A 17,387-nucleotide genomic window follows, 5' to 3' on the forward strand; every position below is an offset into this window, starting at 1 on the left:
GCTGGGATTACAGGCGTGGGCCACCACGTCGGGCCATAGGGACCCTTTCATGGTGTATGATCCGGGCTTGTCTCAGCCCAGAGCTGCTCTGGACTCCTTGCTGCCCACAGGGACATAGGCAGCTGTGACAGCCACAACCCTGCTACCCAGCCCCACCTTGCCCCACCCCTGCTCCCTCTGGTGGCGGGTTCTGCAAACTGCATGCCTTCAAGCCAGTAAGGACAGTGCTTATTCCTGCAGCACCACTTCACCTTGAGGAGTGTCACCGGCCATCTCCTCCGGGTTCGCCCTTGCTGGGGAGGGAGCATGGGAGGAGGGTCCCCTGTTCCCAAGTATCCTTGGGGGGATGAGTCAGTGGCTGTGGAATTTCAACCCAGTTCCAGTTATTCTTGTCTTTGTGGCTTAACTTATCTAAAAATCTGTTTCCTTGCCTTCAAAGATACAGGTTTTAAAAATATTAACTACCTGAGTGGGTGTGGTGGGGCACACCTGTAATCCCAGCCCTTGGGAGGCTGAGGCAGGATGGATCTCCACGAGTTCAGTGCTAGCTTGAATTACATAGTGAGGCCCTGTCTCTAAAAACAAAAGAAACACAAATTACCTAGCAGAGCCAGCCAGCCTGCAATCCCAGCACTCTGAGAGGTTGAGGCAGAAAGATTATAAATTCAAACCCAGCTTTGGCAACTCAGTGATTTAGGGAGGCCCTATCTCAAAATAAAGAAATAAAAGGAGTTGGGGATGGAGCTCAATGAGAAGGCACTATATCAGTCCCAGTACAAAAAAAAACAGAATATAAAATACTACCACTCAGGACTGTGAGGATTAAGATAATGCAAATAATGTTTTGGGGGACTTATTTTGTCGTTGTTGTTTTGTTTTTTCTATTTGGTATCTTTTTGAGACAGGGTCTTGCTATGTAGTTCAGGCTGGCCTCAAACTGGTAGAAATCTTCCTGCTTCAGCCTGCTTCAGCCTCCCTAAATGCTGGGATTACAGGCATACACCACACCCAGCTGAATGCGGGTAACATGTTTCACCTGTGCTTAACATGGTAAGGCCATGACACACACTCCATGCTATCATCGTCATCAGGGACAACTCCAGGAGTAAGATGGGGAAACTGGAGCCAGAACCATGCTGTTCAGCCAAAGAGGCACCTGGAGAAATAGAAGCCACCTAATGTGCCCTCAATTCCTTTATCTTTTTTTTTTTTTGTCTTTTTGAGACAGGGTCTCGCTATGCAGTTCACGCTGGCCTTGAGCTCACTTTGTAGCCCAGGCTAGTCTCAAGTTTGCAATGATCCTCCTGCCTCAGCCTCCTAAGTGCTGGGATTACAGGCATGCACCACCAAGCCTGGCCTTTATCTTTTGTGTATTCATTCATCAATCATTTATTTATTGAGCACCTACTCAGTATAAGACCTGTTACTAAAACAGCAAAATATCTGAAGATAAATTGTACTCCCTGTCTTCAAGGAACTCATAATGTTCAGGCTCACCCTCAGGTCAAGGGAGAGCTTTCCCATTCCCTGGTCTCAAGAGAAGAAACTAGAGTGGAACGTGAATGAGAAACATTTGTCTCAAGACAGAAGCTTTATTTGGGGGTTGTGGGTTCTGCCTGGCCCTGCCCAGCCAAGCAGGTGCTTTACTTCTTCCGGATCTCCAGGGCCTTCTCCTTCCTGATTTCCTTGGCCAACTCGCCAATCAGTCTCCAGTACTCATTGAACTTGAGCTCTGAGTCCTGATTCACATCCAAGCTCTTCATCTTTTCATCCAGGGAGCCCACATCCTGAAGACACACGAAGAGAAGGAAAGGGTTAAAGTCGGGGAGACCTGACAGCCCAGCATGGCAGTGCGTACCTGCGATCTCAGCACTCTGGGAGGCTGAAGCAGGAGCATGGCAAGTTCAAGTCCAGCCTGGGTAACAGCAATTCAGCAAGCCCCTATCTCAAAACTAAAATTTTAAAAAGAAGTGGGGATGTAGCTCAGTGCAAAGGCCGTGGGTTCAATCCCCAGTACTGGGGGATAAAAAAGCCAGGGAGGGCATAAGGAACAGGAAGAATCACCAGCTGCCTTTCTCTGGGGGCCCTTTCCTCAGACAGTACCAACACCTGCCCTTAACTGAAGGAGGAGGCTGTGGCCCTGACCTGCCCTTCCCTGGGGTCCTGACTCCAAAGGACACACACAGGGAGGCAGGAAGGCCTGACTCGTCATTTTTGGCAGGGTATAAATACTCCCACATGGCTGATCACGAACTACGAATATGAATCACTAAACGCAAAGCTGGGAAGATGTGCACACAATCTGTTCTGGCCTGCAGGTAGGAACTGGCCCCAAACACCTTCACTGGAAGAAAGACAGCCTCTTTAATAAATGGTGCTGGAAAAACTGGCTTTGCATATGCCGAAGGCTGACCCTAGACCCATATGTCTTACCACACACTAAATTAAAATCAAAATGGATCAAAGATCTAAATATAAAAATAGAAATAATCTGCTAGAAGATAGAATAAGTAAAACTCTTGAAGACAAAGGTGTAGGAAAAGACCTTATGAATAAAACCCTAATCACACAGGAAATATTACAACCAGGATCACATCAAATTAAAAAGCTTTTGCACAGCAAAAGAAACCAAGGAGAGCAAAGAGACAACCCACAGAATGGGGAAACATTTTTACCAGTTATACCTCAAACAAAGGACTATTATCTAGAATATATAAAGAACAACAACAACAACAAAAATCAGAGCCCCAAAATTCAAAGACTTGCCAGGTGTGGTGGTGCACACCTGTAATCCCAGCACTTGGGAGGCTGAGGCAGGAGGATCATTGCAAGTTCAAGACCAGCCTGGGCTACAAAGTGAGCTGAAGATCAGCCTGAACTGCATAGCGAGACCCTGTCTCAAAAAGAAAAACAAAAACAAAAAAAAAAATTCAGAGACTCAGTCCAAAAATCGGCATCTGAAATGAACAGACCCTTCTCAAATGAAAAAGTACAAATAGCAAATAAATATATGAAAAAATGTTCAACATCACTGGTCATTTGAGAATTACAAATTAAAACAACACTGAGATTCCATCTTACTCTAGAAAGAATGGCTGTCATCAAGAAATCAACCAATAACAAATGCTGATGAGGCTGCCAGGGAAAAAGGAACCCTTCTCCACTGCTGGTGGGAGAGTAAATTGGTACAGCCACTATGGAAATCAGTATGGAGATTCCTCAAAAAACTAAAACTAGATGTTCCATTTGACCCAGCTATTCTCCTTCTAAGCATCTTCGCAAAAGAGTTAGAAGTATCATACCACAGTATTACGTGCACACCCATGTTTATAGCAGCACAATTTATAATAGCTAAATCTTGGAAACAGCCCATACACCCATCAACAGATGAATGGACAAAGAAAATGTGGTATTTATGTAAAATGGAATACAGACTACCACAAAGAAGGGTAAATGTGAGTCACTTACAGGTAAATGGATGTACCTTGAGACAATAATTTTAAGTGAAATAAATAAGACACACAAGTTTGGCCAGGCGTGGTGGTGCGTGCCTGTGAGCCCAGCACTCGGGAGACTAGGCAGGAGGACTGCAGGAGTTCAAGGTCAGTCTGGGCTAAAATGTGAGACCCTGTCTCAAAAACAAAACAAACGTATGGGAGGAAAAAAATGGAAACACGGACTCTGTAAATGGTGAGGAAAAAGGGGTTGAAGGGAGGGGAGGGGAATGGGAATTTAAAGAATTAAGATATATTATGTATAGGTACAAATTCCTTATGATGAATGTGAACATTATGTGTGGCAAAAGTACTAATAAAAAACTTTTTTTAAAAAGAGCCGTCCCAGCACACCTGCATTCCAGGGCTGGCCCCAGAATAACCTGGGAGCCTTCAGAGGGGCAGGATTCAGCTAGACTGCATGCAGCTGCTCATCTGCACAACTCTAAGGTTCTCTCCTTGTTCAGCAGGGTCACTACCTGGTAGCCTGGGGGAACGGAGAAGACCTGGGCATTGGTTTTCCAGGAGGACCCTGCCGAAGTTGCTCCTGATGGGCCTGTCAAACCAAATACTGTAGGCCAGACTTCATGTGTTGCCAAGCTGGGTGTGGTGGTGTATGCCTAGAATGCCAGCTCCTCGGGAGGCTGAGACAGAAAGATCAGAAGTTTGATGTCAGCCTGGGCAGCTTAGTGAGAACTTGTCTCAAAATAAAAAATAAAGACGACAAGGGATGTGGCTCAAGGGTAGAGCGCTTGCCTAGCATTTGTAAAGCCGTCTGGGCTCAATCCCAGTATACTTCCAAAGGGGGAAGGGTACGGCAAGTGGAAAGATCACATCAAAAAGCTGATGGTTGAACAATGAGTCAGGGTCAGACTGGGGGCCTCAGGCAGAGCTCCTTGCCCAACGTTGGGAATCCACATTTCAATGAAGGCAAAGGAGACTTGCCACATACTAAGAAGGCACAAAGCTAATTTAGAGCCAACCAAGACTCTTAAAAGCCACAATCATCTTAACTGTAAAATACCATGAGCACCGCCAGCAGCAGGCAAGAATGGCTCGCTTAACCATGCCTGATTTCATAATTTCGGGTTTTATGTTGAACACGTTGCATGCTTCATTTCCTTTGATCCTCAGACCTTGCTAGGAGAAAAGGCTTCCTGTGCACAGAGAACCTGTCCATCTTGCTCACCACTATAACCCTAGTGCCAAGGGGAATACCTGGCACATAGTGGCAACCTGTTCACGGCTGAAACCCAGGCCTAGGACAGCGTCAGCACAGCACAGAGCAAGTGCTCAATAAATACCGCCGGAAAAGACACCACGCCAATCCAACGAGGAAAATACTAGGATGACTGTTTCACAGTTTCACATCTCAAAATTAAAAAAAAAAAAAAAACTCCAAGGTTGGAAAAAGAGCTCAAGGTGAAGACCCTGGGTTCAGTCTCCAGTACAAAATAGATAAATAAATAAATACATAAATAAATAATAAATAATACATAAATTCTGTTCATTATTATTCCTGCTGACACAGCCTTAAAGGCTTAAGGTAACTATCAGATAAGAAAATCTATAGATAAATAAATAAATAAATAACATAAATAAATAAATAGCACCTAGAGTAATTAAGCCAGCTTCTTACTAGGTAAATAACAGATGAATGAAATGGAATACAGATTCAATATACACATGGAAATTGAGTAAATAATAAAGCTGGTATTTTCCAACAGGAAAACATTCATTAAAAAGTGTGTTTTTTTAATATGTTAAAGTGGGGAAAATATTTCTAAGTAAGACGTACACCACAGAAGCTATGAGCTGGGGTAGAGCTCAGGGGTAAAGCATGTGCTTAGCATCCACAAGGGAGCTCAGCATGTCCAAGGAAGGAAGAAGGAAAGACAGAAAACAAAATATAGAAGCTATTCAGGAAAAATCAGATAGATTTAAGTACGTGAAAATTTTTTACATTCTGCCTGGTAAAAATGCCAAAAACATAAGGGGAAAATGTTAGCAGCAATCTGTAATAAATAAAAAACTAATTTCTTTTCTTTTCTTTTCTTTTTTTTTTCTTTTTTTTTTTTGGCTTTTTGAGACAGGATCTCTCTATGCAGTTGAGGCTGGCCTTGAGATCATTTTGTAGCCGAGGCTGGCCTGGAACTTATAACAAGCCTCCTGTCTCAGCCTCCCGAGTGATGGGATTACAGGTATGCACCACCATGCCTGGCCATCATTTTTTTAAATGGGAAAATACCCTGTATGGATTATTACTTGGGCCTTGTATATACTACTCAAGTGCTCTACCACATCCTCACCCTTTATAAATTTTATTTTGAAATGCCCAGTGTAGCCTCTAACTGTCAATCCTCCTGCTTCCATTTGTAGAGCTGGGAATGGTGGCACATACCAGTGATCCGAGCACTTGAGAGGCTGAGGCAAGAGGATCTCAGGTTCAAGACCAGCCTAGATACATAGTGAGAATCTATCTCAAAGTCCCAAGCTGAACCATGAACAAAAAAAAGCTGTTCACGGAACGGTATGTAGGATGTATTTGTTCATTTACTCAGTCACGTTTTTTCACTTCTTTTTTCACAATTTTATTCTCTCACTCATATGTACTGAATATCTGCTCTCCCAAAATTCATGGTGAAAGTCTGCCCCTGAAATCTGATGGGTCTTCAGGAGATGACTTAGGTCACAAGGGTAGAGTCCTTGGGAATACAGTTAGTCCCCTTACAACAGAGTACCCTGAGAGCATTTTAGTTCTTCCTCCCAAGAGAGGACACAATCTGAAAGGAACATCTGCAGCCCCTAGGAGGCCCTTGCATAAACCCAGCCTGGCTGGCACTCTGATCTTCATTTTTTTCTCCAGAACTGTGAGAAATAAATTGTGCTGTTTATAAGCCACTCCTTTCATAGCTCTTTGTTAAGACAGTCACTTAATATTTTATTGAGCACCTAGTAGGAGCTAGACATCCTAAATTCTGGAGATGAAGCAGTGAGCAGATTCCCTTCCTCCAGGAGACTGACACTCCTGACAACACAGCAGTATACAGCGGAGGTCACACGACAGCTGCGTTCTACAGTGTAACGCAACGTACTGCAATAGTCAGCTTTTGTATCCAGTGGTGAAGGAAACCATGCTGAGGACCTGACATTTGAGCAGAAATCTGAATTAAATGAGGAATAAGCCTAGAAAATATCAAGGAGAGGAACAGGAGAGGAAAAATAGAGACAGTAAGTAGAATTTTTCTCATTGTTTTTGAGGGGTTTCACTCTAAGAACAACAAAAATAAATGGTATGACTGAAGGGAGCTATAAAGCCAGGGGAAATTTTCTTTCTTTTCTTTTTTGAGACAGGGTCTCACTATGTAGCTTAGGTTGGCCTCAAACACCTAGCAAACCTCCTGCCTCAGCCTCCCAAGTACTGGGATGACAAGGATGTGCCACCAAGCCTGGCTTTTCTTTTCTTCAAGATGGGAGATATTACATGAAACCAGGAAATGGCAGATGACCTGGGGAAATGACCCGTGAGCCACCTGCACATGCACGGCTGGGCTTAGGTTTCATTTTCTTAAGGCTTAGGTGTCATCTCCCTGAAAAGAGCAATTTCCAGAGGGATGCTGCCCCTGCAGTGGGACGGTGTGCTGTGCAGAAGGAGGTCAGCAGGCAGGTCAGGCAGCCAGAGAAAAGCCAGACCCAGAGGGAGTCAGGATGACTGAGGGAAGGACAAGGTAGGAGGAATCCTGAGGCTGAGGGATAATAAAAGCCAGGCCCCAGGATGGGGACACGATAGCCAAGGGTCCCACGTTAAGCTAGTAAGATCCTCCTGTCCAAGAATGTAATTAAAAAAAAAAAAAAAAATACAAGGTGACATCCCATCCCACCCAGCCTCTATCTGTGCTCCTCTGAAGAATGCCTTTGTCCCAGAGTGGTCTGAGATGTAGTCACTTCTGTGTATCAAAACTCCCAGATAAGGAGTTCCCATGGCAACCTGCCCAGGTCCTCTCCTGGTATTGGGAGCTTTCTGCTTTCGCTCTCCAAAAAATGCTTTTGCTTCTCTCTTGACCCCGTGCCTCGTAATTCTTTCTGGCTTGAGAGAAGCACCCACCAGCGGGACGGTAATATTACAGCATATTTGTAATCTGATACTATTGATCCAGGAGAGAAGGGAATTCTGTTTGTTTTTTGAGACAGGGTCCACTAGTCAGCTAGGTTTCTCAGACTGGGATCGAACTTGTGATCCTCCTCCCTCAGCCTCACAGAATGGTGGGATTACAGGCATGCACCACCACACCCAGCTATGGTTATACAAGGCATAGTCAAAAAACATGATGAATGTTTAAATTTTTAAAAAGTTATTACAATGAAAGGCACAGAGGGACAGACAGAATATGCCCTTCCGTGTCAGTTTTAAGAAAAGCAACACCAAGCCAGGCATGGTTTCACACTCCTGTAATCCCAGCACTCAGGAGGCTGAGGCAGGAGGATCACTGAGAGTTCGAGGCCGGCCTAAGCTACAAAGTGAGTTCAAGGCCAGTCTGAACTGCAAAATGAAGCCCTGTCTCAAAAAAGAGAAAAAAAAAAGCAACACCGGCCAGGGATATGGCTCAGTGGCACAGCGCCTGCCTACCCAGCAAGCGCAAGGCCTTGAGTTCGATTCCCGGTACAAAAAAATATCAGTACCAGCTTGTGGAAGTTACCAGAAAGCTGTGGTCCAGGTTTCCCTGTAGGGAAAGAAGGGGAAGATCCTTTGGCTTAATCATCAACTTCCACCCCTTTACAAATTAGTTAACATAGTGGATGATTAAGTACCTCATTGGTTATGTTCTGGTTACTAATGTCCCTGAAACCTGTAATTTGTGTTTATAATTTGTTAATTTTTGTTTTTTGGCGGTTTTTTTGGTACCGGGAATCGAACTCAGGACCTTGCGCTTGCCAGGCAGTTGCTTGTGCCGCTGAACTACATCCCTGGCTTAATTTTTGTATTTGTAATTTTATGACAAAGTTTTTGTCTTCCTCTTTTAATTAATTTTCTGCCCAATGCTTTTTTCTTTGTTTTTAGTTATAGTTGCGTTCTTTTTTTCATACCGGGAATTGAACTCAGGACCTTGCGCTTACCATGAAGGTACTTATACCTCTGGGCTACATTCACAGCCCTTTTTTCTTTGTTTTTAATTCCACAAAGAGTATTCAATTCTTCAATTTTTTTTTTTTTTTTTTTGGTCTTTTTGAGACAGAGTCACGCTGTGCAGTTCTGGCTGGCCTTGAGCTCACTTTCTAGTGCAGGATGGCCTTAAACTTGCGATGATCCTCCTGCCTCAGCCTCCTGAATGCTGGGATTATAGGTGTATGCCACCACACCCAGCTCGAAGGGTATTCAATTCTTGCAAACACACTGAAATAAGTTGCCTGCTAGGGTGTGGTTTGGTTGGGTTTCTTAGTTCAGTTTTTTTGTTTTTGAGACAAGGTTTCACTGCACAGTTCAGGCTGGCCTCAAACTCATGGCAATCCTCATGCCTCAGTCTCCCGAGTGCTGGGATTGCAGGCATGTATGAGGCGTTGGGGCCGTATTTGTTTTTCGGCAGCCTCCTTCTAGCTCTACGTATAATCTGTGGATCTCCTGGAATCCAGCTCTAGACTCAGTCCCATGTGGGGGAAATGGGACCACAGAGTTAATTGGACACAAGGACCAACAGCGCCATCTGACGGGAGCACTGGGCCCCATCACACACTCCCTCCCACTCGCACACTCACAGCATCTTTTCTTCCCTAGTCACACACGCGCATGTGCACACATTGCGTGCAGGCAGGAAAACCTAGAACCACCTACTCCTGTTCACTCTCAGGCTTTCTTTTTTTTTTTTTTGTCTTTTTGAGACAGGGTCTCGCTATGCAGTTCAGGTTGGCCTTGAGCTCATTTTGTAGCCCAGGCTGGTCTCAAACTTGCAACGATCCTCCTGCCTCAGCCTCCCCAGTGTTGGGATTACAGGCATGTGCCACGCCACCTGGCAACTCACAGGTTTTTTTGTGGTCCTATTATCTCCTCAGCATTAGCACCTCACCCACGCCACGTGCCACATCCAGGTCCGCAGAACCACAGCCCCAGAGGCTACACCAACCTTAAGCAGATGAGGCAACTGCTGGGTGACCAGCTCCTGAAACTCATTGATGCTGAGGCTGCCCTTCCGGCCTTCCCGCCCTGCAAAGGTGAAGAAGGTGGTGACCACTGTCTCGATGGCGGCCTCCAGCTCAGTCAGTGGCTCGGCTGCCATTAGGATCCGGGACCCAGAGATGATGTCCTCACAGGCTGACCTGCAGGTCAGGGAGCTCAGGATCCAGGAATGCCTTGGTGTTGTCTCAGGCTTCTGCAAGGAAGAGGGCGGGGACAGGAGCTGGGCGTGGAGAAAAAGCCAGGCAGTGGTATTTCAGTTTAGGTTCAGTTCCAGAAACCCCTTTTTCTGTGGGTCTTACAGTCTAGGGGTCCTTTTTCCGGGCCCTCGCTGGTGGCTCCTCGTACAAGGCCCCTGTGTGGTGGCCCCGCTCTGGAGCCCGCAGTCTGGCGGCGCCCCAGTGGGGTTCCTGTCCCAAGAGCCCCTGCTTGCTGCTCCTCACAACCGCAAAGGGTCAGGAGGTTGTTTTTCTCCAGAGCCTGTTGACACAGGAACCTAGCGCCTGCCCACACACTGGCCACTGTGCCCGGCAGGGAAGTGGGGGCTGGCAAAGGCCCAGCTGTGGTCAGTCTGGCCAGACCCATCATCTCGGCACCCCGCATTCTGGAGGTCAGCTGGACAGGGCTGATGCACAGGACCCCACCGTCCTCCACACACTCCTGTCCCTGGATGACAGGCTCCGGGCACGGGACTGCTCTGGCTCCTGAGCCCACAGAGGGCTTGATGGGGCCACTCGCAGCCCCCAGGGGCATGAGGAAAGGCTGGGCCAGGGGACATGCCCACCGTCCCTTATTTCCACACGCACGGCAGCATGCACACACTCCCACAGGGACTGCCGCCTGCTCTCCCAGAGCCACTTCCTGAATCCCTCTTCCAGCCAGCCACTGGGTGGGAGGTGATAAAGAGGATCCCCAGTTTCCCTCCAGGGTCAACTCACCACGGCAAGGAGAGGGGCACGGTGAGCAGCAGTTTCTGGACTGAGGTTTATAAGCACCACCGGCCGCAGGGAGGGAAAAGAGAGCCACTCCCCACCCCAGGGCTATCGAGTTTCCACCGCAGCTTACAAGGGAGGGAACGGCCCAATCACAGCGCTGGTCCCCTCGGGGCGGGGAGGGACTGCGGGACAGCAGGGGTCCAAGGATTTTATCATTTCCGATACTGTATTGGGACCAGCTGGCCCATTACACTCCCAGAGCTAATCAGGAGTGTCCGCTGGGGACAAGAGACAGGGCTATGATGGGAGACAACTGCTAATTTTGTTTTGTTTTGTTTTGTTTTTGGAGACAGGGTCTCGCTCTGTAATTTAGGCTGGCTTTAAACTCACAATGTAGCCCAGACTGCCCTCCAACTCTCGCTGATCCTCCTGCCTCAGCCTCCCTAGCACTGGGATTACAGGTGTGTGCCACTGAGCCAGGCACTACTGCTAACTTTAAAAAAGCAACTAAAGGTAGCCGGCAGAGGTGTCACACAGCTAAGGCAGAAAAATCCCAAGTTCAAGTCCAGCCTGAGAAATTTGAGACTTACTGAGACCTTGTCTCAAAAAAAATAAAAAAAATAAAAAAAATAAAGGACATGGGATGTAGCTCAATGCTAAGACCCGGGGTTCAATTCCAAAAAAGAAAATGTACCTGGGAGCTTAATCTGAACACCAGAGACCTTTCAGGGGACCCTGCAGACCAAGACCCCCCTCTGGGGGCCCCAGCTACATGGCCGGGCCCCCACAAACAGGGGGAGCCTGGCTGAAGCCACCACAGAAAAGTCCCCACAATGAAACCCCTCGGGGGAAGTCCGACAGAAACCCCTCAAGAAGACACCCAGACTGAGACCAGGCTAAGGCTCCTCAGCGAATCCTCCCTTCCCCAGCTCAGCCGGCACAGCTGGCCGCAGGGTTTGCAGAGCAGAGCAGGGTGAGACATCTCTGTCCCTCTCGGGATCTCCCTTCCCGCCTCCTCCCTCCTGTCTGCGGTGCCCAGTGGGGCGGGAAGAGACACTGGGCAGCCTGTTCCAGCCCAGGAGACAGAGGGCGCCTCTGTCCACTCCTGGCCCCTGGCCTCGCTGGCTGTCTGTCTGTGAAGGAAGGGGTGGAGCTGGGGGGCTGGGGAGGGGAAGGGCCCCTAAAGACAGGTCTCACACAGCTCCGAGAGCTGCACTTGCCGTCTCCTCCGCCCACTCAGAAGCTGCTCCCACCTCAGGTCCAGACCGACGTAAGTATCATGCGGCCCAACCTGGGCTGGGGCCCCAGCCTGGCCAGTGAGGGACCCCCAAAAGCCCAGGCACTGGGGTGCCCTGAGGGTCTGGGAGCAGTAGGGGCAGTGTGAAGACAGCTCGGGAGGCAGCAAGGGGAGGCAAGTGAAGGCCGAGGGCGGCCTGGGGGCTCACTGCACGCAGAGGTCAGTGGGGAACCCAGCCCCCAGCCCCCAGGACACGAGGCCCTCCCCTCACCCACTGAGTCCCCCGCCAGGGCCCCTCGGGCTCCCAGGTTTGAGGAGGGGCCTCGGTGCTGGTCTTGCTTCCAGCGGGGTAAGAATGAGAGCGCAACAGCTGTTCCTGCCCCTGCCAGCCTCGGTCTCTGCTGCGCCCCATCCTTGCCAAGAGCCAGGTCCCCAGGAAGCCTGGGGGTGGTGGCAGAGCATGAGCCGTTGGGTGTCAGCAAGAGGGGCCGCGGAGGTCTGTGCCCCTCCCCACTCTACTCCACGGGACCTGCCCTTCCTCAGCCCAGACCTCTGCCCACTTCTCTCGCCCCAGGTTCTTTCCTCTTTGTTCTCCCACTGCCCAGGTCCTCCCAGAGAGGCCCCCATATAAAATCGCAGGCTGCTGGAGGGCTCTGGGCAAACTCCAGGAGCCCCTCCTGGCTGGGTTCGGTAACTGAGCCGCAGCATCCCTCCCTGGAGCACCCCCTTATCCCCCCATCAGCCCCGGCTTGGGTTTCATCTCCCCCATGACTCTGTGACAATGGCTTCTCATGTCCGGAGTTCAGGTGACACTTACAAGGGCCCCATTGAAGAGCTGGGATGTCACCCGATCATCAGGGCTCATTGTCCAGTCCCCCAGGCCTGGAGAAGGATGGAGCCACCTGATCTGAGATACCTGAGCTGCCCCCTGGGGCTGGGGAGGGCCTGAGTGAGTAAGTCCCCCTAGCCTGGCAGGTTCCTCTCCTCAACAGGCCCCGCCATCCTCCCGCTTGTTCCCTGGCCCCTGAACTCAAAGGACCCCAAGAACTTGGCCTTCATCTCCCCCAACACATACGACCCCCAGCCCCTGCTCCCGCTGTACCCCAACAGCCAGGCGGGCAGCCGCACCCCAGGCCCGCAGGCTTCCTCTCCTCCCCGGGAGCTCTGTCTCCAGGGGCAGGGCACAGACTTTCCTCTCTTCCTTCTGCCCACCCACCTGATGGAGCGATAATTCTGCTGAGAAGAGCAAACAAACCGAAGGCAAGGAGAGGCTCACCCCACCGAAGTCACAATGACATCTTAAAGGCAGAAGGGACTCAAAGGACCAAATGAGGCCCCCAGGTTGCTGACAAGAAGCTCTGTGGCAGTGGGGCTCCCCTCCTCGGAAGCCACAGCCCACCTCAGGCTACCATCCCTCCCCGAGGGTCCCCAAGGACCCCCACGACGTCTGTGCTGGGGTGGACAGCAGAGTCAAAGCTGTCGAGACCTGGCCCACTAAGCCCATCAGAATAGCCTGGCAGTGGTAGGCCTTCGAGATCCAGGGTAAAAATAGAGCCAGAAGAAGCCATCCGGGTCCTGTGACCACCCTCCCAGCCCCACCCTCCCAGCCTCTGCCAGGGGAGCCACTGCAGACATCCACTGGGGCCTGCGGAGCCAGCCCAGCTCAGGCTGCTCGCCCTCCATGCCCAAGCCTGACGTCCTGTGGCCGGTACGGGCTGAGGCCACGGGGCACATGCCTGCTTTAGGTGTGCCCGAGGTTCCCACTCTGTAAAATCTCACTGAAAGAAACTACAGTGGGGCTCCCATCTTGCACCTATGTGCACCGTGGACCCCGTGCCGAGCTTGAGGGATCCCCTCACCTGGTCCCCAGCTCACTTCCGCGGTGGGGTCGGTAGGTGCGCTGCCACAATGGGCTCTGAGCTGGAGACTGCGATGGAGACCCTCATCAACGTGTTCCACGCCCACTCGGGCAAGGAGGGGGACAAGTACAAGCTGAGCAAGAAGGAGCTGAAGGAGCTGCTGCAAACCGAGCTCTCCGGCTTCCTGGATGTGAGCACGGAATAGGGGTACAGGGTGGTGTGGGTGAGGGGTGGGAGGACGGGGTGGGCACCTCCCTGCACCTCCCCACCCCACCCGCCGCTCAGCCTCTCCCAGGCTCCTCTACCCTCCCCAGGTCAGGTCAAGACGCACGCACTTACTGATCACCTGGTAAGCACTAGGCCCTGAGCACACTCCTCAGTAACAAGGTTCGCAGTGGAGAAGGGAAAGTAAATCATGACTCCAGGAAGCACAGAGCCTTCACAGAGGTGCCCGGAAGGCCAGGGGACCAGTGACCTGATGCAAGTGAGCTGGCTTCTCTGAAAAGGCAGCAGTGGAGCCCCACACTCCCACTGGAAGACCATGGGGTCACGGAGGACATTTTAGGAGGCGTCTGTGAGAACAAAGAATTTGGAGCATGCCCAGTAGTTCCATTTGACAGGAGGATGCAGAGAAAGACTGCAAATGCTGAGGGGCCACGTATAGGAGCCGCCCTGGGATGCAGCAGAAAGTCCACGGCTGTGGTTTTCCTGCAGTGTGTTCAAATTCTGGCCCTGCTACTTTCCAGCTGGGTGACCTTCAGTACATGTGTTTAGCCAGGAACCATCGATTTGATTGTTCCCTAAAATGGAAATAATGAAAACAACCCCATACTCTTCCCCACTTTGGTGCTGGGTATTGAGCCCAGGGCTTCACTTAAACTACCCAAGTGCTCCACTACTGAGCTATATGCCTTGGCCCTTTTGCTGCTGCTTCTTCTTTTTTTTTTTTTAGTTTTTTGAGACTCAGTCTCACTATGCAGTTCAGGCTCATCTTGAACTTACTCTGTAGTCCAGGCTGGCCTCGAACTTGAGAGGATCCTCCTGCCTCAGCCTCTCAAATGCTGGGATTGCAGGCATGTGCCACCATGGCTGGCTCCCTAGTCCTTTTTATTTTGACGTAGTGTCTCAGTAAGTTACCCAGGCTGGCCTCAAACTTGCAATCCCTGTGGCTCATTCCCAGGCAGGCGCTGTGCTGCTGAGCTATATCACTGGCAACTATATTCCGATTTCTTTTTTTTGGTGGGGGGGGGGGGTACCAGGAATTAAACTCAGAACCTTGTGCTTGCTAGGCAGGCACTGATGACTCATTCCCAAGTAGCTGGGATTACAGGTGTGCACCACTGCACCCACCCAGCAAACTCCATACTACAATTAGACAGTAGCCAGGCTTGGTGGTACATACCTGTAATCCCAGCAGGAGGATTGCTGTGAGGCCAACATGGACTATATAATGAGTTCAAGGCCAGCCGGAACTACAAAGTGAGACCCTCTCTCAAACAAAACAAAACAGGCTGGAAAAGTAGCTCAGTGTGAAGCCCCCAGGTGCAATCCCTAGTACGGCAGAGAAAAAAGACAGTGCCCATAAGGCTGGTAGCGTAGTACTTGTCACACTGCAGACAATCAACCCATGACAGTGAGAGGAAACCTTTCAGAGCTTTCAATGACACAGCCTGCTGCAGCGCGCGTACCATAGGTTCACCACCACCGACATGGTAACTGACGCTGTTATCTGCCAGGTAAAGGAGTCTGTTCTACAGACAACAGAAGCCCAGAGTGCTTCAAAAACACACAGAGGAATGGACGCCCATTCCCTTTCCTACTCATCTCCACCTCACTCTCCTGACCACCCTCCCGCTTGGCCTAGTCACGCGCCTCCCTTACACCTCCCCGCCTCCTCCCCTCCCTCACAGGCCCAGAAGGACGCAGATGCAGTGGACAAGGTGATGAAGGAGCTGGACGAGAATGGAGACGGGGAGGTCGACTTCCAGGAGTACGTGGTGCTGGTGGCCGCTCTCACCGTGGCCTGCAACAACTTCTTCTGGGAGAACAGCTGAGCAGACAGCCCCAGGGCAGCGCCGTCCCCTCACCCCGCTTGCCTCACCCCAGCTATGACTCCCCACACTCCCACCTTTACCTGCCCCCTCCGCACACCAAGGAGCAGGAGTAGCAGCCCAGCGCAGCAACTCGTCTTCATTAAAGGCTCCCCTCGCCAGCCACAGGTGTTTGTCTCCTCCTGGATCTGGAGTGGGTGGAGAAGTGCAGGCTCTGCACTCCAGCTCCTCTTATTTTGGAGCGAGTTCTCATGCGTCGTATCTTCCTACTTGGGAGATTGCTCAAAGCCCGGAAATGGGGGCCCAAGGTTCCAGCTAGGAATGGAAGAAACGTCAGCTTCACAACTCTAAAACCAGAAGAAAGACTGCTTTCAACGCTCCACCAGTACTTACTGAAGTCCTACACGTGCTAGACATGGTGTAGGACGTGGGGGTAGAGCGGTGTGCAAAATAAACACAACACTTGCCCTCACCTGGGTAAAGACAAGCAGTGTTATGGGGCCACCCCCAATACACACACACACACACACACACACACACACCCCAGGAAGGAAATGAGTGACAGGGTCCTGACCGCATCTGGGGCGGAGGACGGGTTGACACTGTGCTCATTCATTCATCCTGCAGACATCTGGGCACCTCATTGAGTATCCTGCGTTCACAAAACATCTCTCTCCCGCTCTGCCCCCAAATCCTCACGGATACCAGGTGGGAGGGCAGACGCAGGAGGGAACAGGCAGGCCAAGGGCCCCCTAAAGAAGGATCGAGCACGCCCAGGGCAAGGTGGGGGAGAGACAGGAGGAAAACGCGGGGGGCGGCATGGCTGGTGCAGGACCCGCCAGGCGCGATCCCGCCCGCGCCGCCGGTTCACCCACTCATGACCGGGAACACGCGACTGGGGAGGGACGAGCGAGCCAGGAAAATCACCCAGTTGCGGTATTTAGGAAGGGACCGAGGCAAGTCCTGCATAAAGATTATTTCATGGGGGCCGAGGGAATAGCAACACTGCTTTTATCCTGACAAAGCCACTTTCTGCGGCCTAAATCATAAGTAACTCCAACAAGTTGCACCGCTACCGCGGATGGAAAACGAAGCCCCCAAAAGCCTCACTCGTGAGGCCACTGGCCACGCCCCTTAAGGGCGGAGCACTGCCCGGAAGTCCAGAAGGCGCCTCGTCTGAGTCCTGCGCAGGCGTACACACATCTTCCCGCGCCCTAGTTGCGCGCGCACCTGACGTCTGACGTACGTGCGTCGACGCCATTTTAGCCGGTCCCATTCCGCATTGGGCGTGGTAGCCATTTTGTTTTGGACATCGAGCGGGAGATCGCCTCAGAAGTGTGGTGTTTCAGACGAAAGGCAGGCAAGGGCAGACCGGGTGAGCAGACGGATCGGCCAGCGAGTAGGGAGCCAACCCGCAACGATCGAACCTCGCCATCTATCACGTACGCCTCAAACCAACCGCCCACCTAGTCAGCCCGAGCGCCTCCGTCGTCCGTTCGGGTTTGGCCGGTCCCCGGCCCGTCTGCCGCAGCCGTGGTGGCAGCCCCGGGAGGAGCACTGGCGTCCGTTTCCTTCGGTGCGTTCCCGGGCTGAGGAGTCAGGGTCCGGTGCGGAGGCGTCGCGGGGCCGGGCGGGGGCGGGGCCG

At 51.0% G+C, this 17,387-nt stretch overlaps 3 protein-coding genes across 21 annotated transcripts in view; 2 read left to right on the top strand and 1 right to left on the bottom strand.

The window, feature by feature from the left end:
- Positions 1-1,563: 1,563 nt before the first annotated feature.
- On the bottom strand, positions 1,564-17,298 carry S100a13 (S100 calcium binding protein A13). 11 transcript variants are annotated; one of them, XM_013508326.1, is made up of 4 exons: positions 17,209-17,298; positions 15,820-16,089; positions 9,611-9,883; positions 1,564-1,787 (listed from the first exon to the last, which is right to left on the bottom strand). In XM_013508326.1, exons 2-4 carry the CDS (start codon positions 15,883-15,885, stop codon positions 1,644-1,646), a joined length of 483 nt encoding a protein of 160 aa, XP_013363780.1. In that variant the 5' UTR covers positions 15,886-16,089; positions 17,209-17,298; the 3' UTR covers positions 1,564-1,643. The 11 variants fall into 11 exon arrangements, with proteins under 11 accessions (XP_013363780.1, XP_013363779.1, XP_013363778.1 ...); XM_013508325.1 differs by having other exon boundaries at positions 15,820-16,057; positions 17,209-17,297; XM_013508324.1 differs by lacking the exon at positions 17,209-17,298 and adding an exon at positions 16,973-17,062 and having other exon boundaries at positions 15,820-16,057.
- Positions 11,758-15,905, top strand: S100a1 (S100 calcium binding protein A1). Its single transcript, XM_005411426.2, has 3 exons — positions 11,758-11,865; positions 13,728-13,881; positions 15,602-15,905. The coding sequence occupies exons 2-3, from the start codon at positions 13,741-13,743 to the stop codon at positions 15,743-15,745; spliced, it is 285 nt and encodes a 94-aa protein (XP_005411483.1). The 5' UTR covers positions 11,758-11,865; positions 13,728-13,740; the 3' UTR covers positions 15,746-15,905.
- The window catches only part of Chtop (chromatin target of PRMT1), a 10,087-nt gene continuing 9,931 nt past the window's right edge, over positions 17,232-17,387 (top strand). For all 9 annotated transcript variants that reach the window (XM_005411419.1, XM_005411423.1, XM_005411421.2 and 6 more), the window contains exon 1: positions 17,232-17,318. The gene's annotated coding sequence lies outside the window, so the exon portion shown is untranslated. The remainder of the gene's footprint in view (positions 17,319-17,387) is intronic.

This window comes from Chinchilla lanigera, unplaced genomic scaffold (genome assembly GCF_000276665.1).
Source record: "Chinchilla lanigera isolate Chin_1 unplaced genomic scaffold, ChiLan1.0 scaffold00144, whole genome shotgun sequence".
Lineage (NCBI taxonomy): Eukaryota > Metazoa > Chordata > Mammalia > Rodentia > Chinchillidae > Chinchilla > Chinchilla lanigera.

Coding starts and splice junctions, on each gene's coding strand:
- S100a1 (XM_005411426.2), top strand. CDS start 13,741: ATGGGCTCTGAGCTGGAGACTGCGATGGAGACCCTCATCAACGTGTTC. Junction 13,882..15,601: donor AGCTCTCCGGCTTCCTGGAT/GTGAGCACGGAA, acceptor CCTCCCTCACAG/GCCCAGAAGGACGCAGATGC.
- S100a13 (XM_013508326.1), bottom strand. CDS start 15,885: ATGAAGACGAGTTGCTGCGCTGGGCTGCTACTCCTGCTCCTTGGTGTG. Junction 9,884..15,819: donor TGCGGAGGGGGCAGGTAAAG/GTGGGAGTGTGG, acceptor CTCCACGCCCAG/CTCCTGTCCCCGCCCTCTTC. Junction 1,788..9,610: donor AGTTGCCTCATCTGCTTAAG/GTTGGTGTAGCC, acceptor GTGTGTCTTCAG/GATGTGGGCTCCCTGGATGA.